Source organism: Heptranchias perlo, chromosome 7 (assembly GCF_035084215.1).
Source record: "Heptranchias perlo isolate sHepPer1 chromosome 7, sHepPer1.hap1, whole genome shotgun sequence".
Classification (NCBI taxonomy): domain Eukaryota; kingdom Metazoa; phylum Chordata; class Chondrichthyes; order Hexanchiformes; family Hexanchidae; genus Heptranchias; species Heptranchias perlo.
In genome coordinates this window covers 87,141,544-87,165,468 of record NC_090331.1, presented here as the reverse complement: position 1 = coordinate 87,165,468, position 23,925 = coordinate 87,141,544, and the positions used below count along the sequence as shown (strand labels likewise).

The 23,925-nt window shown below is 40.8% G+C and overlaps 1 protein-coding gene across 4 annotated transcripts in view; it reads left to right on the top strand.

The window, feature by feature from the left end:
• Window positions 1–23,925, top strand: part of usp40 (ubiquitin specific peptidase 40) — a 116,509-nt gene that overhangs the window by 24,027 nt on the left and 68,557 nt on the right. Inside the window, exons 6-7 of one of the 4 annotated variants that reach the window (XM_067988071.1) lie at window positions 3,781–3,927; window positions 16,551–16,694. The exons of 1 other annotated variant lie outside the window; for it this stretch is intronic. In XM_067988071.1, coding sequence (XP_067844172.1) covers window positions 3,781–3,927; window positions 16,551–16,694 — 291 coding nt within the window. The remainder of the gene's footprint in view (window positions 1–3,780; window positions 3,928–16,550; window positions 16,695–23,925) is intronic. 2 more of the 4 variants (XM_067988073.1, XM_067988072.1) reach the window with 2 other exon arrangements.

Here is a 23,925-nt window from a genome sequence, read left to right as displayed (position 1 = left end):
TTCAAAACCTATCTCTTTGACCAAGCCTTCCGGCACCCCTCTTAATTTCGCCTACTTCCTGGCTCATCAACAGTTTTCTGTAAGCCTATCTGTGAAGCATATTGGGAAGTTCCTTTAGGTTAATGGCTCTATATAAATGCAAGTTGTTGTTGTTACACCATTGCCATTGTTGCTTTGTTCCTTGATGCTGATCAAAACACACGCGCACACACATACCCCTCCCTCGCTCGACACAGGTGTATACTGGGAATGTGGTGTACAACTGATTCGATATTTGTCCAGCTGTACCTGACCCATGACTACTTGGGGCATTTGTAAATATCTCTTTTATGAATGACACTGCTCTCCCCTTCTCCTGCTCCCTCCTTCACAGACACAAAATCTATTCCTGTGTCACACACCGTTGCTCAACCCCTCTCTGGCTTTGGACTTAGAAAAAGGTGCCAACCTGAGAACTGATTTTATTTTGATATGAAAGTTCTTTGTAGGGAAATGTTGCTTCTTAAACACCCTGGAATTTGAACCCAGCACCTACAGTTCAGTGCAGCAATGCGAGAAACCCCAAGCCAACTTGGAAATATTACATCTATTTTATCATTCTGGCAGTGGGAGGATTAATTGAGCTTTCATGGCAATGGAATTTTTAAAATACAGATAAATCTAATTTTAAATGCAGTAACTTGGAGAGAGACCTATGAATATTTTATAGAGAATGCAGTAATATTGGTTTCTAGATTGATGTTACATTTTTGGAGAAAATCATCCCTGACACTTTCCTAGAATAATGCATCATAACTTCTGGTCTACCATAGAGGTTTACAGCACAGAAGGCGGCCATTCCGCCCATTGTGTCTATACTGGCTCTTTATTAGAGTAATATGTGGTATTTACATATAATCTATCTATATTTATCTTAAAGTTTTCCATGTGGCACCCTCATCCTGTCCACGAAACATATTTCCCTGTGTCACGATTTTACATTGTAAAATGCAATGAAAACATTTCCAATAGGAATTCTAATGTTAAAAAATATCAACACGTGTCATACTTGTTTGTAGCAGCAATCTGTCTTGCCATTAGGTGGCCACCAAAAGTTGCTCCCCAACAAATCAGTGAAAATGCTTTCTGAAAAACTTTCCATCTGCCACATTTCTCAGTAACTGAAATTTTTAATATCTAAAATATGGTTTTAAATAAAATTTAAAAATCAACCAATTGCATAATAACATTAAATTTATTAATTGAATTATTTTTTGTCTCTTTTAATGTCTTCATTAAAGTTTTTTCTTGAAGGCCTCAGCCTCTTTCAAAAGCCTCAGTTTGGAGTTCACACTCTTGTCCAGATCTGTGACTCTGAAGGCAGTTTGTGCATGTGTATTGTATCCAGTTCCCTAGGATGCATCAGCTGAACTGCAGGAATATTTTTCTTCAGTTTCTGCTCAGTTCTTTTTCAAAATTATTTCAGGAAAACCTAGAGGACAAACTGCCAAAGCTTTATTCAGGTAAAGTTGATATTCAGTGGGTTTTTTTAAACAGAGAGGTCGTGTGTGTGACAGAGTGAAATAGTGGACTATTTTGATTACTCAACTGTTGTAGCTTTTCTGTTTAACCTTCAGAAAGTGTATTAAGCTGAGTGAGGGGGGCAAATAAATTGAATTTTGAAAGTAAATGGAAAGCTCCTAATTATCACCTGCATCTAGTTGATAATTAGAAAATATATATACTTTAATTACCAACAGCTGTCAGACACACTGAGTGGGGAAACGGTGTGTCTTTCCTTATTTGAATGTTTTTTTAACAAATTCGAATTTCGAAAGCGGATAGATTTATCAGCTGTGTTTTGTTGATAGTAATTAGAATATTTACATTTTCTAGCAGCTGTTGGACGTAGAAAACCACATCCAGGAATCAGCAAACACCAATTTGAGTGTTTGCAGAGATCCCTTAGAAAGTCACAAATCAGTGCTGTCAGACGAAGGATTCCTCCTCATGCAGTACTGACGAGTCCATGCCCTCCCTCTCCTCTCCGTTCAAGTAGACACCAGGAATCCACCTCACATTCCCTCTTAGTTCTACCAAACCTCTGGTTCGCCTTCCACAGTTCTAACGACCAAGGATACCCCTCGTGCTGTATAATTCCAGCAACTCCACAGCAATGCTGTCAAACTACGCAACTCCTACCCCTATTCTGTTGAATCCTAGGTCCATTCCCCAGTGCGATCAAAATGCAGGACTGCCCCCAAGTACAGGTAAACCTCACTTTCCCCATCTCATTCCTGCTAAATATCAAGTATCTATTTCCAGCTGGTACATCTTGCATACCATGATATTCTCAGTTTTAAAAATTGCTTAGGGATAAAAAAATGGTACATATAAATATATCAATTAAAAAAGCCATTTGTGTATGCTTTTCAAGAATAATGGACAAAGTTGTGGAATTCAATCTCCAAAGCAGCAGCAAAAATCCCAAAATACAATACTATGCAATAAAATGGGATTTGATTTAGTCAGTCAATGTAAATCAATGGCCTTGATGCTGTGCTCTACATTGCATAAACACCCCTATTGTTTTATAAAACAGGCAGTCCTTTGACTCAAGATGAGCAATGCCACGAGAGATCTACTATATATTATTAAAAGGGTTGTGTATGCCATGCACTCCCTGTTCACAAAACACACTTCCTGCACCATGATTTTATGTCAAACTGGCTTAGTGGTAACACACTCACCTCTGAGTCAGAAGGTTGCTAGTTCAAGCTCCATTTGAAACGTCATCAGATAATCTGACTGAAAAGTAGTACTGAGGGAGTACTGCACTTTTGGAGGTGCCATCAATTTGGATGAGCCATTAAACCGAGGCCATGTCTACTCCCCAAGGTGGACGAAACAGATCCTATGGCACTATTTCAAGAAGAGAAGGCAAATTCTCCCGGTGCCCTGACTAACATTTATCCGTCAACCAATATCATTAAAACAAATTATCTGATCGTTTGTCTCACTGCTGTTTGTTGGACCTTGCTGTGCCCAAATTGGCTGCCACATTTGCCTATAGAACAATAGTGACTGCACTTCAAAAGTAGTTAAAATGTCCAATGGGAATCTGTATGTAAATATTTATAATGTGATTTCCGATATAAACAGCTGCCAGGCAACAATGTAATTCCAGACCTTGCCATCTAGGTGACTAGTCCTGCATTTTCAGCCCAACTACAGCTCTCAGCCAATCATTTGCTCCCTGCTACTTCCAAAATTGAGTTCCAGGCCACGACACTCCCGCTCTTTCTGAGGCAAAACATCTCCACTCTTTCTGAGCTTCTACCTTCTCATTCCTAAACCTGAGCTCCATGTCCTGACCTGCATGCCCCTTCGGAGCCTGAGGCGCTTTACCCCTTCCAAACAGAAGCCCCACTATTACAGCTTCCTCCAACCTAAGGCTAAGTGCAGGCCCTGGTCTCCTCAGTACCTTCCAGCCCCAGTCTTCCTTCCTCCCCAATTCATGCCCTGGGCCCCACATACTTATATAAAGACAGTAAGAAATTAAACACCCCAGCCCAATTCCCTGCTCCTGGATAGATGAGATTAGTTCTGCTGTTTGTGTGGTTGACTAACTCTTGTATTGCTCACTATTTTGTTTTCTGTTTGACGCTTGTAATTTTTTCCCTTCATTCTTTTACTTCTGTTCACAAGTCCCATTTTTTTCAACGTTCTTTCTTTAATATTCTCTCTTTTCCAACTTGCCCCCATTGCTTCTATTATGGGTATCATTGGTTCAATTGGCAGGAGGACTTCCTGGATCTGACCGTGGCTGTGAAGGGTGTCAGTGGCCTGGAAGAAGCTCTGTGTACCTTCTATGTTGAAGAAGAACATTTTGATAATGATAACCTCTACCAGTGTGGAAGGTGTGTGAAACTGGTAAATGCAACTAAGGTAAGCTTATCCCAGAGTATTAAAAACACTTTTATCTTGAGGAAGGCCATAGCCTGCACTCACAAATATAAAAGACCTGACACTAACATCCTATGAGAAGTGAGTATCCTCTCTCTCTATATATATATATATATATATATATATATATATATATTATATATATATATATATATATAATATATATATATAGATCATATATATGATAGAGAAGTCTTTAGATGGGTTCAAAAGTGCTTCCTTGGAAAACTGCCAAGACTGTTCAGAGATGATTTGTCTGTTTCAGATCTCCCAATCTTCAAAGAATTATAGGTTCTTTGAAGAATGGATTTTTTTATATGCGAATTCCATGTTTGGCACAGAGATAAAAGTGTTGTTTGCAACTAGTATGGCACATAATGCTAACGAGGGGGATAGGTGCTCCAATTGGAGAATTGACTGGTAGATGAACATGCCACTATGATTGCTAAGTGAATGGGGATCATTATGAAATGAGATTTAGGATTGACATTACTGTCATAGGGTAAGACATCATTGTTGCTTTGATGGTTAATTGAATCAAAAGTAGATCATTCTCGATAGTTGTGCTTCTACATCAAGAAAGGGCATCCATTTATTCCTGTGTCTTCAATCTTCTATTTGCTTAACCTGAGGAGTAGAAACTGATGTAAATCACCATCACAAACCATAATATCAAGGATTATGGACTTTTTTTGTGTTTAAGCACTTGACCAGTGTGTGTGTGTGTGTGTGAAATGGCAGCAATATTAAATAATTACTTAGTCTCCCTGGTAAATACTGAGGCAAACATGGTGGGCATGACATTAGAAAAAGAGATCAAAAAAGATATAATGACATTTAAGATAGAAAGGGAGGAGATGATTGATAAATTAATCAAACGTAGAGAGGATAAGACCCATTTTTCCAGATGGATTGCATCTGCGCATATTAAAAGAAGTTAGGGAAGGGATAGCTGAGGCATTATTACATATGTATAAAAATTCATTAGAAAAGGAAATAGTGCCAGAGGACTGGCAGACAGCTATTATTATTCCTATATTTAAAAAGGGAGCTAGAACAAGTCCAGGGAACTATGGGCCAATTAGCTTAATGTCGGTGGTAGGAAAGATAATGGAACCCTTACTCAACGATGTGATACAAAAACATCTAGAAACCGAAAATATAATAAAGAATAGTCAGCACGGATTTCAAAAGGGAAGGTCATGATTGACTAACCTTATTGAATTCTCTGGAGAAGTAACAGAAAGGTAGACAAAGATAATGAAGTAGATGTAATATATTTGGATTTTCAAAAGGCCTGCGATAAGGTACCACATAGTAGACTCATGACTTAGGTCAGAGCATGTGGAGTCAGGGGACAAGTGCAGAATGGATAACAAGCTGACTATAAAACAGAAAACACAGAGTAGAGGTTAAAGGTAGTTACTCAGACTAGCAAAAGGTGGAAAGAGTTGTTATACAAAGATCGGTGCTGGGACCACTGTTGTTCACCATTTACATAAACGATTTGGACTCGGGAATCGGAAGTACAATTTCAAAATTTGTGAACAATGCCAAATTGGGGTTATAGTTAATACTGAGGAGTACTGCAACAAATACAGAAAGACAAATAAACATTGGAACATAAGAACAGGAGTAGGCCATTTAACCCCTCGCGCCTGTTCTGCCATTCAATGAGATCATGGCTGACCTAACTCTAGATACTCGCCTTAACCCCAATCCTAACCCCTAACTACCTTTGATTATTAAAAAATTTGACAATCTCAGATTTAAAATTAACAATTGAGCTAGCATCAACTGCCATTTGCAGAAGAGTGTTCCAAACTTATACCACCCTTTGCATGTAGAAGTGTTTCCTAACTTCACTCCTGAAAGTCCTGGTTCTAATTTTTAGGCTATGTCCCCTAGTCCTAGACTCTCCAACCAGCAGAAATATTTCCTCTTTATTTACCCTATCAGTTCCCCTTAATATCTTGAAAACTTCGATCAAATCACCCCTTAATCTTCTAAATTCCAGGGAATACAACCCTAGTTTGTGTAATCTCGCCTCATAATTTAACCCTTGGAGTCCAGGTATCATTCTAGTAAATCTACGCTGCAATCCCTCCAAGGCCAATACATCTTTCCTAAGATGCAGTGCCCAGAACTGAAGACAGTGCTCCAGGTGTGGTCTAACCAGGGCTTTGTATATCTGTAGCATAATTTCTACCCCCTTGTATTCTAGTCCTCTAGATATAAAGGCGAGCATTCTATTAGCTTTTTGATTATTTTCTATACTTGTCCATGACATTTTAATGATCTATGTACATGGACCACCTAAGTCTCTTTGGACCTCCACTGTTTCAAGCTTATCACCATTAGAAAGCACTCTGATCTATCCTTTTTAGGTCCAAAGTGGATGACCTCACACTTGCCTGCATTGATATTCATTTAATCTATTAATATCGCTCTGGTAATTTTATGCTTCTATCTACACTGCTTACAATGCTACCTATCTTTGTGTCACGGAATCCTAGAAAGGTTACATCACAGAAGGAGGCCATTTGGCCCATCGAGTCCGTGCCGGCTCTATGCAAGAGCAATCCAGCTAGTCCCACTCCCCCGCCCTATCCCCATAGCCCTGAAAATTTTTTTGTTTCAGTTACTTATCCAGTTCCCTTTTGAAAGTCATGATTGAATCTGCCTCCACCATCCACCCTGGCAGTGCATTCCAGATCCTAATCACTCGCTGCGTAAAAAAGTTTTTCCTCATATCACCTTTGGTTCTTTTGCCAGTCACCTTAAATCTATGCCCTCTGGTTCTTGACCCTTCCGCCAACGGGAACAGTTTCTTTCTATCTATTCTGTCTAGACCCATCATGATTTTAAATACCTCTATCAAATCTCCTCTCAACCTTCCCTGTTCCAAGGAGAACAACCCCAGCTTCTCCAGTCTATCGACGTAACTGAAGTCCCTCATCCCTGGAATCATTCTAGTAAATCTTTTCTGCACCCTCTCTGAAGCCTTCACATTTTTCCTCATGGCAAACTTGGATATGTGGCTCTATCCCATCATCTAAGTCGTTAATAAATATAGTGAATAGTTGAGGGCCTAACACAGATCCCTGTGGGACACTACTAGCCCCATCCTGCCAATTTGAGTACCTGCCCATTATCCCTACTCTGTCTCCTGCTGCTCAGCCAATTTCCTAACCAGGTCAATAATTTGCCCTCAATTCCATGAGCTTCAACTTTATCTAACAGTCTCTTATGAGGGACTTTATCTAATGCCTTCTAGAAGTCCATATAAACAACATCCATAGACATTCCCTTGTCCATTACTTTCGTCACCTTTTCAAAAAATTCAGTCAGGTTTGTCAGGCATGACCTTCCCTTTACATAGAATCATAGAAAATAGGAGCAAGAGTAGGCCATTCGGCCCTTCAGGCCTGCTCCGCCATTCAAAATGATCATGGCTGATCGTCTAACTCAGTACCCTGATCCCGCTTTTTCCCCATATCCCTTGATCCCTTTAGCATTAAGAGATATATCTATCTCCTTCTTGAATGTATTTAATGACTTGGCCTCCACTGCCTTCTGTGGTAGAGAATTCCACAGGTTCACCACCCTCTGAGTGAAGAAATTTCTCCTCATCTCAGTCCTAAATGGCATTCCCCGTATCCTGAGAATGTGACCCCTGGTTCTGGACTCCCCATCCTCCCTGCTTCTAGTCTGTCTGGTCCTGTTAGAATTTTATGTTTCGATGAGATCACCTCTCATTCTTCTAAACTCTAGTGAATATAGGCCTAGTCGATCCAATCTCTCCTCATACGTCAGTCCTGCCATCCCAGGAATCAGTCTGGTAAACCTTTGTTGCACTCCCTCCATGGCAAGGACATCCTTCCTCAGATAAGGAGACCAAAACTGCACACAATACTCCAGATGTGGTCTCACCAAGGCCCTGTACAACTGCAGTAAGACATCCCTGTTCCTGTACTCAAATCCTCTTGCAATGAAGGCCAACATACCACTCGCCTTCCTAACTGCTTGCTGCACCTGAATGCTCGCTTTCGGCGACTGGTGTACAAGGACACCCATGACTTGTTGCACCTCCCCTTTTCCCAATCTATCACCATTCAGATAACCTGTCTTTCTGTTTTTACAATCCATTCTGGCGCTCTCTGATCAGCTGAAAATTTTCAAGGTGTTCAGTCACTCTATCCTTAATTGTAGACTCTAGTAATTTCCCGACAACATGTAAGGCTAACTGGTCGGGGTAATTCCTTTTTTTTCCCCCCTCTCTCACCTTAAGTAGCAGAATGACATGCAGTTTTCCAATCTAAAGGAACGGTTCCTGAATCGAGAGAACTTTGGAAGATTATAATGTGGAGATGCTGGTGATGGACTGGGGTGGACAAATGTAAGGAATCTTACAACACCAGGTTATAGTCCAACAATTTTATTTGAAAATCACAAGCTTTCGGAGGCTTTCTCCTTCGTCAGGTGAGTGTGAGATTCCATGGAAGGTACCACATATATATAATATATATATATAATCAGAGAACAGTGCCTGGTGATTACAGATAATCTTTCCAACTGCCCGTTGTCAAGGCAATCAAAGGAGTCGAATAGTGTTCTGAGGAGTAGTCCATGGTGAGTTTGATGGTGGCGCTATACACCAGATACATCAACGACATTTTCTTCCTATGGACCCACAGCGAAGAATCACTGAAGAGACTACACAATAACATCAACAAGTTCCATCCCACCATCAAACTCACCATGGACTACTCCTCAGAATCGGTTTCTTTCTTGGACACGTGAATCTCCATCAAAGACGGACAACTCAGCACCTCACTACCGCAAGCCCACGGACAACCTCACGATGCTCCACTTTTCCAGCTTCCACCCTAACCACGTCAAAGAGGCCATCCTCTATGGACAGGCCCTGCGAATACACAGGATCTGCTCAGATGAGGAGGAATGCGATGGACACCTACAGACGCTGAAAGATGCCCTCGTAAGAACGGGATATGACGCTCGCCTCATCGATCGACAGTTCCGATGGGCCACAGCGAAAAATCGCATAGACCTCCTCAGAAGACAAACATGGGACGCAACCAACAGAGTACCCTTCGTCGTCCAGTACTTCCCCGGAGCGGAGAAACTACGCCATGTTCTCCGCAGCCTTCAACATGTCATTGATGACGACGAACACCTCGCTAAGGCCATCCCCATGCCTCCACTACTCGCCTTCAAACAGCCACCCAACCTCAAACAGACCATCGTTCGCAGCAAATTACCCAGCTTTCAGGAGAACAGCGTCCATGACACCACACAACCCTGCCACGGAAACCTCTGCAAGACATGCCAGATCATCGACACAGATACCACCATCACGAGAGGACACCACCCACCAGGTACATGGTTCATACTCCTGTGACTCGGCCAACGTTGTCTACCTCATACGTTGCAGGAAAGGATGCCCCGGAGACCATGCAGACACTGCGACAACGGATGAACGGACACCGCGCAACAATCGCCAGACAGGAGGGTTCCCTCCCAGTCGGGGAACACTTCAGCAGTCAAGGACATTCAGCCACCGATCTTCGGGTAAGCGTTCTCCAAGGCGGCCTTCGAGACACACGACAACACAAAATCGTCGAGCAGAAATTGATAGCCAAGTTCCGCACCCATGAGGACGGGCTCAACCGGGATCTCAACCCCACCAGCGAAAAAAGAGTTATCTATTTTTAAGACAACTGATCATTCTCTCTCTTTCTCTTCCTTTCAGATGTCTCTCTCTCTGCTTGTGATTTTCAAATAAAACTGTTGGACTATAACCTGGTGTTGTAAGATTCCTTACATTTGGAAGATTATAGTTGGGGCATCTGCAATGTTCTCACTTATTTCCTTTTTCTGGGATGGAAACCATCTGGTCTTGGGGATTTGTCACTCTTTAGTGCCATTGTTTTCTTCATTACTGTTAATTTGCTTACGTTAATTATGGTGAGTCCCCGTCCCTGATTCAAAATTAGTTTCCTTGGGGCGTTCAGCATGCTATCCTCTTCCTCTACTGTAAATACTGACGCAAAGTAATTATTTAACATGTCCGCCATTTCCTTATTTTCATTTACCATTATCAGTTTTTAAGGGACCCATATTGCTCTTGACCACCCTCTTTTTCCTAATATAATTGTAAAAAGTTTTTGTGTTGATTTTGATATCCCTTGCAAGTTTCTTTTCATACTCCCGTTTTGTATGCTTTTTCTTTTAGTTTTATGTTGTCCCTTATCTCTTTTGTCATCCATGGCTGTTTTTTTGGCAAGTAAAGCTCGTGCCCCTTGGGGGTATAAACTGGTTCTGTTTTATGTTAAATTCTTTTTTGAACACCTCCCACTGATCATCTGTTGTTTTACCCATTAACAGATTTGCCCAGTTTAATGTGGACAGTCTCTGACTCATCCAGTTGAAGTCGGCCCTGCCTGAATTTAGAATCTTAGTAGCTGTTACGGGTTTCTCCCTTACAAACACAGAATCGCAAATGAATTTCAATATAGATTAGTGTGAGGTGGTACATTTTGGTAGGAAGAATAAGGAGACCACATGCTCCTTGGAAAGTAAGAGTCTAAATGGGGTAGAGGAACAGAGGGATCTGCGGGTATAGATACACAAATTACTAAAAGTAGCGACGCAGGTTAATAAGGCCATTTTAAAAAAAGCAAACTAAGCACTGGGATTCATTTCTAGAGGGATAGAATTGAAAAGGAGGGAAGTTATGTTAAACATGTACAGAACCTTGGTTAGACCACACTTGGAGTACTGAGAGCAGTTCTGGTCTCCGTATTATAGAAAGGATATAGAGGCTTGGAGAAGGTGCAAAAAAATTTACCAGGATGATACCAGAACTGAGAGGTTACACCTATCAGGAAAGATTGAACAGGCTGGGGCTCTTTTCTCTAGAAAAGAGAAGATTGAGGGGTGACCTGATAGAGATCTTTAAGATTATAAAAGGGTTTGATCGGGTAGATGTTTCCACTTTTGTGGGGGGAGACCAGAACTAGGGGCCATAAATATAAGATAGTCGCTAATAAATCCAATAGGGAATTCAGGAGAAACTTCTTTACCCAGAGACAGGTTAGAATGTGGAACTTGCTACCATAAGGAGTAGCTGAGATCACTAGCATATATGCATTTAAGAAGAAGTTAGATAAACATATGAGGGAGAAGGGAATAGAAGGATATGTTGATGGGGTTAGATGAAGAATGGTGGGAGGAGGCTCTTGTGGAGGATAAACACTGGCGTGGACCTGTTGGGGCCAAATGGCCTGCTTATATGCTGCACATTCTATATAATTCTATAAGTTTGGTTATTATATTAGTATCTTGCTGTGTCCTTTTGTTTTGCAATTCAGTTTTATCTAGAAATAATTTCTATCTAATGGTTAGCTTGTATGCAGTGGCCTGTGTTGTTACTTTTTTCATTTTCTGAGGTGATGGGAGAATATGGTGAATAACTCACAGGTTCTCATGTAAGTGATTTACCACTGTTCAGAGTTAATTATTCAATTTAGGCTTTGCTAATCCATATCTGGCAGAGAATAATATCCCAATTTCAACTCCTAAGAGACCCCGTCTGCTCAAGGAAAGTATTCCAACTGGGAGCACGAAAAATGTCGAGGACGAAGCCTGAATTGTAGCGCTGTCTGGCTCCTCCACAAGATCTGACAACGTTGCTAACCTAGATTTTCAGTGGTGTTGTGATCTTCTGTTGGCAAGGCACATCCTGTTCTGGCTTGAGGCAGTCCCACGACAGAAACATGTACCCGATCAGAACTGGCTCTACTTTGATTCTTAGCTTTTTTTTATCCTTCAAAAATAACTCTCTTTGATAATCAATAATTCAAACCTGCAGTTATTGAGAAAAACACAACTTAATTTCTTTTTCCCCTTTTTTAACGTTATCTTGTTTTTTCTATCCAACTAACCTGTGTGTGTCATGACATGCAATTGTTTCATGATGTGAAGATAAACAGACCTACAAGAAGATTGGGGAACGGTTGCATTGTACATTGCGGAGAGTGGTATAAGTAGGGGGAGGCTGTGGGTCTCTGAGCATTGTGCTCCCAGAATCCAAAGGAAAAAGGTATCTTTAACCTGTAGGACCAAGAGGCTCCCTGTTACAGGCAGGAAATTCAGATAGGAACCGATTAACACTGCAATGGCTAAGCAAGAAAGCATATTACATTGTAATAATTTTTTTAAAGAAAACTTCAGTCTTCATATGAAGGAGAGGGCTGTTGCTGGGTGGAAATACATAGAAACATAGAAAATAGGAGCAGGAGTACGCTATTCGGCCCTTCGAGCCTTCTCAGCCATTCATTATGATCATGGCTGATCCTCTATCTCAATACCAGTCTGGTGAACCTTCGCTGCACTCCCTCTATACCAAGTATATCCTTTCTTAGGTAAGGAGACCAAAACTGCACACAATACTCCAGGTGTGGTCTCACCAAGGCCCTGTATAACTCCAGTAAGACATCCTTGCCCCTATACTCAAATCCTCTTGCAATTAAGGCCAACATACCATTTGCCTTCCTAACTGCTTGCTGCAGCTGCATGTTTGCTTTCAGTGACTGGTGTACAAGACCACCCAGGTCCCTTTTGTACATCAACATTCCCCAATCTATCACCATTTAAATAATACTCTGCCTTTCTGTTTTTCCTTCCAAAGTGGATAACTTCACATTTATCCACATTATACTGCATCTGCCATGTATTTGCCCACTCACTAAACTTGTCTAAATCGCCTTGAAGTCTCTTTGCATCCTCCTCACAACTCACAATCTCAACTAGTTTTGTGTCGTCAGCAAACTTGGAAATATTACACTTGGTTCCCTCATCCAAATCATTGATATATATTGTGAATACCTGGGGCCCAAGCACTGATCCCTGCGGTACCCCACTAGTCAAGGCCTGCCACCCCGAAAAAGACCCATTTATTCCTACTCTCGGTTTCCTGCCTGTTAACCAATTTTCAATCCATGTCCGTATATTACCCCCGATCCCATGTGCTTTAATTTTGCATGCTAACCTTTAATGTGGAACCTTATCAAAGGCCTTCTGGAAATCCAAATAAACCACATCCACTGGTTCTCCCTTACCAGTTACATCCTCAAAGAACTCCAGTAGGTTTATCAAACATGATTTCCCTTTCATATATCCATGTTGACTTTGTCTAATCCCGTTGATACTTTCTAAGTCTCCTGTTATCACATCCTTTATAATAGACTCTAACATTTTCCCTACTACTGATATTAGGCTAACTGGTCTGTAGTTCCCTGTTTTCTCTCTCCCTCCTTTTAAATAGTGAGGTTACATTTGCCACCCTCCAATCTGCAGGAACTGTTCCATAATCTATAGAATTTTGGAAGATGACAACTAATGCATCCATTATTTTCATGGCTACCTCTTTTAGTACTCTGAGATGCAGATTATCAGGCCCTGGGGATTTATCAGCTTTCAGTCCTATTAATTTCTCCAGCACAGTTTTTTTTTTACTAATACTAATTTCCTTTAATTCCTCCTTCTCACTAGTCCCTTGGTTCCCTGGGAAGTTATTTGTGTCCTCTTGAAGACAGAACCAAAGTATTTGTTTAATTGCTCTGCCATTTCCCTGTTCCCCATTATAAATTCTCCCGTTTCTGACCGTAAGGGACCTACATTTGTCTTCACTAATGTTTTTCTTTTTACATACTTGTAGAAGCTTTTACAGTCCACTTTTATGTTCCTTGCAAGTTTACTCTGATACTCTATTTTTCTCCTCTTAATCTATCTCTTGGTCCTTTTTTGCTGAATTCTAAACTGCTCCCAATCCTCAGGCTTGCTACTTTTCCTGGCAACTTTATATGACTCCTCTTTGGATCTAATAGTATCCTTAATTTCTTTTGTTAGCCATGGTTGGGCTGCTTTTCCTTTTGTGTTTTTGCGCCCGAGAGGAATGTATCATTGTTGCAATTCATGCATTCGTTCCTTAAATGTTAGCCATTGCCTATCCACTGTCATGCGTTTTAATGAAGCTTCCCAATCTATCACAGCCAACTAACTCCTCATACCTTCGTAGTTTCCTTTGTTTAGATTTAGGACCCTAGTTTCAGATTGGACTACTTCGCTTTCCATCATGTTATAGTCACTCTTCCCCAAAGGACCCCGCACAACAAGATGATTAATTAACCCCTTCTCATTGAACAATACCCAATCTAGGAAAACCTGTTCCCTAGTTGGCTCCTCAACGTACTGAAATAAAAAAACCATCTCGTGTACACTCGAATTCATCCTCCACAGTATTATTGCTAATTTGGTTTGTCCAGTCTATATGCAGATTAAAGTCACCCATGATTACATGCTTCTCTAATTTCCTGTTTGATCCCATCCCCTACATTACCACTACTGTTTGGAGGCCTATAGACAACTCCCACCGGTGTTTCCTGCCCCTTAGTGCTTCTTATCTCCACCCAGACAGATTCTACATCTTGATTTTCTGAGCCAATATCCTTTCTCACTATTGCTCTGATTTCATCCTTTACTAACAATACCACCCCACCTCCTTTTCCTTTTTGCCTGTCCTTCCTAAATATTGAATACCCTTGGATATTCAGCTCCCAGCCTTGGTCACCCAGCAGCCATGTCTCTGTATTTGCTGTTATATCATATCCGTTTACATCTATTTGCGCTGTTAATTCATCTACCTTCTTACGAATGCTTCGTGCATTCATATACAGTGCCTTTAGATTTGTCTTTTCAACATTTTTAGACACCTTAACATTTTTTTGTACTGTGGCCCTGTTTGCCTTATTACCATTTTTTCTTACCTGGACCCTATTTGTTTTCTTTTGTTTGTACGCTCTGTCCCTTCCTGACACAACCTGGCTATCCTTACCCCAGTCACTTTCCTGCACTGCTTCTTTGTCATTTCTCTTTAGCATTCTAGATTTCTCTCCACCGGGACCCCCCCAATTTAGTTTTCATTAATTGAAATGAAGAATGCTCCTTTGCAATGAATTAGGATGGGGGAGGAGTACTTTTGATACTTCTCAAATTTCAACAGTTAATGGGCACTTTGTTAAAGCCCAGTCTCCCAAAATTCCAAATCCAAATGTTCTACCATAAAAATTACTACCTGCTAGATAGGTGGTTGTAATTAGTTGATCTCCTGTGATGTAACTCACAAAGTAAAATGAGAGAGATTTTATTGAAACTCTTTGGCATGTTTTGATAAATAGGAATAAAATATTTAAAAGTCCCTTCAATTTCATCAAAATTAAATCTTTCTCTCATTGAAATCTTTTCACACTTAAATAAAAGGGGTGAGGCGTAGAAGCATGCTGGAACTTCTCTCTAATACTCCTGTAACAACTCTCTAAATAAATTTCTTCTAACCCCTCTCTGCACTCTCTTTAGTGATAACTTAAAATTGATGATCCTTCATCTGAATGGCCTACTCCTGTTCATATGTTCCTGTATTCCAACCTCCTTCCCAGTCTGGACTACTGTGGTGTCTCCTCTCCCTCCCTTTGGTGATGGAGCCTTAAGCCCCGGTCTTTGCTGTTCTCTCCCAAAAACCCTTTGGCTTGCTTCATCTCACCTCACCAAAGGCCTCCTCAAGCCAACCTATTTGATTTCACTTTGGTTACCTTTTCAGCCTCTTCTCCCAGTTTCTGCTTGGTGTCTGAATTCCCCCCCCACGTAAAGTGCCTTGGGAACATTTTGATATGCTGAAGGTATTGTCTAAGTGTAAGTTGTTGGATGACTGACCCATGTAACACTTGCAGGTTAGAAGCTCCTTCGTGATGTGATCCATGGTAATTGTTTTTTTCCACTGATTTATTGTTCTCACTGACCAACCATAGCATTCAAAAATGTGCTATTGTTCAAAAACAAGACAGGCATTTTAAAAAAATATGTATCAGTATAATTAAAAGGTCTCAATGTCTGGCACACTTCCGGAGGTTTAAAAAAAATTCTTCATTGGCTCAAATGCACCATTGACCAAAAAAACAGCAAATCGCAAACTCTTACACGAACCATGTTGATTGGTTGTTTTTAGTCAATAGAACATTTGAGCCAACCAAAAAAAACACTTTTTAAAAAAAATCACTGTCTCTTTATAAAAATTTTCATTGACTAAAATTTATCAAGAAGACCCCAATAAGCAGCTGATAAGCACCACTAAAGAAAATCAAGTGAAATAAAGAGGAAAAATTTACCTCTACAAATCCTGCAGGGAAAAAGCAAATTCAGGAAAAATTTCTTCACACAAGAGGTTGTGAAAATTTGGAATGCAAGGCCTCAAATGGTTATTATAAAACAGCATATCCTCTATCTCCTCATGAACAACTCAATCCCATTAATAGTTTGTAAAATAATTGTAATAATCAGTACTTTGGTTATACTCCTTAATAGAGGAAACTATGTGAAGCCTTGCTGATGAGGTTTCCATTTTTGTCGCAAAATCCCAGTGGCTTTTATATTGGATGTAATTCTGAAAAGCAGGTTTCATTGATCTCTAGAAGGACAGTCCTAGTCAGGTTTAACCGTGTAATCTGGCCCAAGCTCTTGTTTTACAGTTAGCTAAGCTGCGGCACCTCCCCACGTTCCTGACCATTTCATTGCTGCGTTTCAACTTTGATTTTGCCAAGTGTGAACGGTACAAGGAGACAGGGTGCTACTCCTTTCCAGTCAGGCTCGATATGCAGCCATTCTGTGAGCAGGTGGGTCACAATTCTTTCTACTTTACTTTTGACGAGTTCAAGATTTTAAGTACGATCAACTCTCCTGATACCACTCCTTTTTTTCCATGGGTGATTTATCTTTTTTTTGCCTAGGTAATTTGGTATAAAAACATGAACTTTAGACAGAGGGATATCATAAATTAAATCCCAACTCCCCCAAGTGGCTCAGTGAATTTATGCAGTGAGTACGTGTGACATTTCTCTGCCCCCCCCACCCCCCAAAAAAAAATTCGACTGCTGGTCTATGTTAAAGAAAGACTTGCATTTATATAGCGCCTTTCACAACCTCAGGATGTCCCAAAGCACTTTACTGCCAATGAAGTACTTTTTTGAATTGTTATCACTGTAGTAATGTAGGAAATGTGGCAGCCAATTTGCGAACAGCAGGGTCCCACTAACAGCAATGTAATAATGACCAGATAATCTGTTTTAATAATGTTGGTTAAGGGACATATGTTGGCCAGGACACTGGAGAACTCTCCTCGAAATAGTGCCATGGAATCTTTGTCCAGCTGAGAGGGCAGACAGAGCTTTGGATTAACGTCTTATCCGAAAGACGGCACCTCCGGCAGTGCAGCACCCCCTCAGTACTGTACTGGAGTGTCGACCTAGATTTTGTGCTCAAATCTCTGGAGCGGGACTTGAACCCCCAACCTTCTGATTCAGAGATGGCAGTGCTACCTACTGAGCCACATTTGTTAGCTGATTGCCGTCAGAACAGTAATTGAATCACTACAGCTGGCCTTACTGTGTGTGTGTGGACATCAGGATCAGGCCCTTTGAGTGCTGGCATTCAAGTGGAATGCCCACCTGAATAATGAGCACTTGCACTGTGAAATGCACGTATTATCTGAATGCACGTAGCATTCGTAACAAAATGGACGAGTTAACGGCACAAATAACTATGTAAGGGTATGATCTTGTGGCCACTACAGAAACATGGCTGCAGGGTGACAACGACTGGGAATTAAATATGCCAGGGTATTTAACAATCAGGAAGGACAGGCAGGAAGGAAGAGGAGGTGGGGTGGCTATGTTAATAAGGGAAGGAATCACTGTAATACAGAGAAATGATATTGGGACAAAAGATCAGGACAATGAAACAGTTTGGGTAGAGATAAGGAATAATAAGGGGGAAAAAACATTAGTGGGCGTAGTATATAGGCCTCCTAATAGTTGCAACTCTGCTGGAAGAAGTATTAATCAGGAAATAGTCGGGGCATGTAATAAGGGAACAGCAATAATTATGGGGGATTTTAACTGTCATATTAACTGGACAAATCAAATTGGGCAGGGCAGCCTTGAGGAAGAGTTTATTGAGTGTATTAGGGATGGATTTCTTGAGCAGTATGTAACTGATCCTACAAGGGGGCAGGCAACCTTGGACCTAGTCCTGTGTAATGAGCCAGGATTAATTAATAATGTCCTAGTTAAGGATCCCCTTGGAATGAGTGACCATAACATGGTTACATTCCATATCCAATTAGAGGGTGAGAAGGTTGGTTCTCAAACAAGCGTACTGAGCTTGAATAAAGGAGACTATGATGGTATGAGAGCGGAATTGATTAAAGTGGACTGGGAAAATAGATTAAAGGGTAAGACGGTACATGAGCAGTGGTGTTCATTTAAGGAGTTATTTTACAACTTTCAAAAAAAAAATATTCCACTGAGGAAAAAAGGGTGTAAAAGAAATGACAGCCATCTGTGGATAAGTAAAGAAATTAAGGATAGTATCCAACTAAAAACAAGGACATATAAGGTAGCCAAACTTAGTGGGAGGATATAAGATTGGGAAGTCTTCAAAAGACAGCAAAAAGTAACTAAAGGATTGATTAAGAAAGCAAAGATAGATTATGAAAATAAATTAGCAAAAAATATAAAAACAGATGTTTCTATAGTTATATAAAAAGAAAAGGGGTGGCTAAGGCAAACGTAGGTCCCTTAGAGGATGAGACCGGGAAATTAATGGTGGGAAACATGGAGATGGCAAAAATGCTGAACAAATATTTTGTTTCAGTCTTTACGGTAGAGGACACTAAGAATATGCCAACACTGGTCTCTAGGGGGGGAGGAGCTCAATACGATTAAAATCACTAAGGAATTGGTACTCAGTAAATTAATGGGACTCAAGGCGGATAAATCCCCTGGACCTGATGGCTTACATCCTAGGGTCTTGAGGGAAGTGGCAGTAGGGATTGTGGATGCTTTGGTAATAATTTTCCAAAATTCTCTGGACTCGGCAAAGGTCCCGGCAGATTGGAAAACTGCTAATGTAACGCCCTTATTTAAAAAGGGTAGTAGGCAGAAGGCTGGAAGTTATAGACCAGTTAGCCTAACATCTGTGGTGGGTAAAATTTTGGAGTCTATTATTAAGGAGACAGTAGCGGAACATTTGGATAAACATAATTTAATAGGACAAAGTCAGCATGGCTTTACGAAGGGGAAGTCATGTCTGACAAATTTGCTTGAGTTCTTTGAGGACATAACGTACAGGGTGGATAAAGGGGAACCAGTGGACGTAGTGTATTTAGACTTCCAGAAGGCATTCGACAAGGTGCCACATAAAGGATTATTGCTCAAGATAAAGAATCACTGGATTGGGGGTAATATTCTGGCATGGGTGGAGGATTGGTTATCTAACAGGAAGCAGAGAGTTGGGATAAAGGGTTCATTCTCGGACTGGCAACCAGTAGCCAGTGGTGTTCCGCAGGGGTCGGTGCTGGGTCCCCAACTCTTTACAATCAATATTAACGCTTTGGAGGAGGGGACCGAGTGTAACATATCCAAGTTTGCAGATGATACAAAGATGGGAGGGAAAGTAGAGAGTGAGGAGGACATAAAAAACCTACAAGGGGATATAGACAGGCTGGGTGAGTGGGTGGAGATTTGGCAGATGCAATACAATATTGGAAAATGTGAGGTTATGCACTTTGGCAGGAAAAATCAGAGAGCAAGTTATTATCTTAATGGCGAGAAAGTGGAAAGTACTGCAGTACAAAGGGAGCTGGGGGTCCTAGTGCAAGAAAATCAAAAAGTTAGTATGCAGGTGCAGCAGGTGATCAAGAAGGCCAACGGAATGTTGGCTTTTATTGCTAGGGGGATAGAATATATAAAAACAGGGAGGTATTGCTGCAGTTATATAAGGTATTGGTGAGACGGCACCTGGAATACTGCATACAGTTTTGGTGTCCATACTTAAGAAAAGACATACTTGCTCTCGAGGCAGTACAAAGAAGGTTCACTCGGCTAATCCTGGGGATGAGGGGGGTGGACGTATGAGGAGAGGTTGAGTAGATTGAGACTCTACTCATTGGAGTTCAGAAGAATGAGAGGCGATCTTATTGAAACATATAAGATTGTGAAGGGGCTTGATCGGGTGGATGCGGTAAGGATGTTCCCAAGGATCTGGTCGCCACACTACAGGAAGGATGTGATCGCTTTGGAGAGGGTGCAGAGGAGATTCACCAGGATGTTACCAGGGCTGGAGCGCTTCAGCTATGATGAGAGACTGGGAAGATTGGGTTTGTTTTCCTTGGAGCAGAGGAGGCTGAGGGGGGACATGATTGAGGTGTACAAAATTATGAGGGGCACAGATAGGATGGATACTAAGGAGCTTTTTCCCTTCGTTGAGGGTTCTATAACAAGGGGGCATAGATTCAAGGTAAAAGGCGGGAGGTTTGGAGGGGATTTGAGAAAGAACTTTTTTACCCAGAGGGTGGTTGGAGTCTGGAACTCACTGCCTGAAAGGGTTGTGGAGGCAGGAACCCTCAACATTCAAGAAGCATTTGGATGAGCACTTGAAATGCCATAGCATACAAGGCTACGGACCAAATGCTGGAATATGGGATTAGATTAGACTGGGCTTGATTGCCGGCACGGACACGATGGGCCAAAGGGCCTCTATCCGTGCTGTATAACTCTATGACTCTATGACTATGATGGGTGAAACTAGAACTAGGGGGCATAATCTTAGAATAAGGGGCTGCTCTTTCAAAACTGAGATGAGGAGAAACTTCTTCACTCAGAGGGTAGTAGGTCTGTGGAATTTGCTGCCCCAGGAAGCTGTGGAAGCTACATCATTAAATAAATTTAAAACAGAAATAGACAGTTTCCTAGAAGTAAAGGGAATTAGGGGTTACGGGGAGCGGGCAGGAAATTGGACATGAATTTAAATTTGAGGTTAGGATCAGATCAGCCATGATCTTATTGATTGGAGGAGCAGGCTCGAGGGGCCGATTGGCCTACTCCTGCTCCTATTTCTTATGTTCTTATGAAATGAAGACAACTATCATCTCTTGACTTATCCTTTTGAGGTTTGGAGTTGTGATTGAAACATTTACTCATTCTATTTGATAATTCCCTACTAGACGTGGTATATTTCTTGAACCATGTTGACGCTGTAGCAGTCTATACAGTGGAGATTGCTTTGGTCACGAGATGTGCCCATGATCGTCCACAAGGCAGGCTCTTGATATTGGTTGTTAGGAGCAAGTAGCTGAGGAAAGGCCCAGCTACTTCCACAGCCTGTGAAGGAGGAACAAAGATGCATCGTCACAGAATGAGGCAGGCTGTGTTCTCTTCAAGGTTTACTAAGGGCAATGCTGGCAGTTGTCTGGGATCAGATTGCTCATCTCCTTGCTTGGCCGAGGAATGGATGTGGGGCACAAAAAGCATAAATAAAGTATTTTTTTAAATGAAAAGCTTTGACTATTTACTTCTGAAACCTGTTCACTTACTGGTATAACATTATAATCATTAACTGGGACAGGGGCGCACACTGTGCTTTAAATGTGTGTCATATCATTGAAATGGTGTGATTGCACCCCCTCCCAGGTTAATTACTATCCCTATCTATGTTGATCCATCTCTCTCCGCCAGTGCCTTCAATGCTTACTGTTAAATCATTTTTTTAAAAAGAGAAAATCAAAACCAGAAGGATGATAAAGTTGATCTTTTTTTAAACTGATTTTTATGAAGGGCGACTGATCGTGAGACTTTCATTTTAAGCAGCAGATTAATGGTCCCAAGTCTCACCTTTGCGAATACTAATCTTTTAACAGGGAAAATTACTCCTGAGAGAGAGGGGAGATGGCAGTTTTTTTAAAAAGAAGGATTTGCCTTTATATGGTGCCTTATTGCCTCTTTTAGAAACATTTCAAAGCAATTCATATACATTCCAAATGCACAATCGTTTCTAAGCTAAAAATATAAGTTGTGGTTGCTACTTTTATGGCAGGAATGTGGTTGAGGAGTGCATTGCATTGTTTATCATAATATAAACTTGTGATATATGGCTAAAAGTTTGACCAGTTAACTAATCACTGCTGGATCTAGTAATGGGAAATGAACCAGAACAGATAAGAGAAGTAAGTGTGGGGGAACATCTAGGCAATAGTGATCATAACATAATAAGGTTTTAAAAAATGATTGAGAAAGACATAAGCATGACAAAGAACAAACTAATAGATTGGGAAAAAGCTAATTTTGAGGGGATGAGAATGGAACTAGGGCACGTAAACTGGGAAAAAAATTGACAAACAAAGAAATAGTGCAGCAGTGGGTAATATTTAGTAGAGTTCAGGAGAAGTATATTCTGCTAAAAAACAAGAACAAAGTAGTCAATAATGAAACACTATGGATTAATAAAGAGATATGGGCAAAATTGAAACCAAAGAAAAAGGCACACTAAGTGCATAGACCATAAAGGAGAGGATGACAAAAGGGAATACAACGAGGTTAGGAAAGAAGTAAAAAAAAAATTAGGAAAGCAATGAGGAACTATGAAATTAAATTATCACGGAATATAAAAAGAAATAGTAAAGTATTCTATGGACACATAAATAACAAAAGAAAAATCAGGATAAGTATAGGGCCACTAAGGGATGCACAAGACAAACTCGCAGGTAATGACAGCAAAATGGAAAAAATATTGAATAGTTGCTTTGCCTTAGTATTTACAAGGTGGGCATGACATTAGAAGAAGAGACAAAAAAGATATAAAGACGTTTAAGATAAAAGGGGAGGAGATAATTGATAAAGTAATTAAACTTAGAGAGGATAAAACCCCTGATCCGGATGGATTGCATCCATGCATGTTAAAAGAAGTTAGGGAAGAGATAGCAGAGGCACTATTACATATATATAAAAAAATCATTAGAAAACGGAATAGTGCCAGAGGACTTGCGGACAGCTAATGTTATTCGTATATTTAAAAAGGGAGATAGAATGAGTCCAGGCAACTATAGACCAGTTAGCTTAATGTCGGTGGTACGAAAGATAATGGAATCTTTACTCAAAGATGTAATGCAAAAACATCTAGAAACCAAAAATATAAAAGAATAGTCAGTACGGATTTCAAAAGGGAAAGTCATTTGCCAATTACACACCCATTGTGCAAGTTTATTAATGTCTTATTGAATTATTTGAAGAAGTAACAAAGAGTAGACAAGGGTAATACAGTAAATGTAATATATTTGGATTTTTAAAAGGCCTTCAATAAGGAAGGGTGGGGCTGACTAGGGACAAAGAAGGAGATCATCTTGTGGAGGCTGAGGTAATAAATGACTACTTCCCATCATTCTTCACTAGAGAAGAGGATGCTGCCAACGTAGCAGTAAAGGAGGTAGTAGTGATATTGGAGGGGATAAAAACAAGGTTGGCAGTACTCAAGTAGAAAAGTCACCTGGTCCTGATGGGATGCATCCTAGGTTACTGAGGGAAGTAAGGGTGAAAATTGCGGGGGCTCTGGCCACAATCTTCCAGTCCTCCTTAGAAATGGGAGTGGTGTCAGAGGACTGGAGGATTGCAAATATTGCATCCCTGCTCAAAAAAGAGGAGCGGGATTAACCTGGCAATTACAGGCCAGTCAGCCTAACGTCGGTGGTGGGGAACTGCTCTTTTTGATATATATTAATGACCTGGACTTGGGTATATAGGGTGTAATTTCAAAGTTTGCAGACGACACAAAACTCGGAAATGTAGTGAACAATGTGGAGGATAGTAACAGACTTCAGGAGGACGTATAGACAGACTGGTGAAATGGGCAGACACATGGCAGATGACATTTAACGCTGAGAAGTGTGAAGTGATGCATTTTGGTAAGAAGAACGAGGAGAGGCAATATAAACTAAATGGTACAATCTTAAAGGGAGTGCAGAAACAGAAAGACCTGGGGGTGTATGTACACAAATCTTTTAAGGTGGCAGGACAA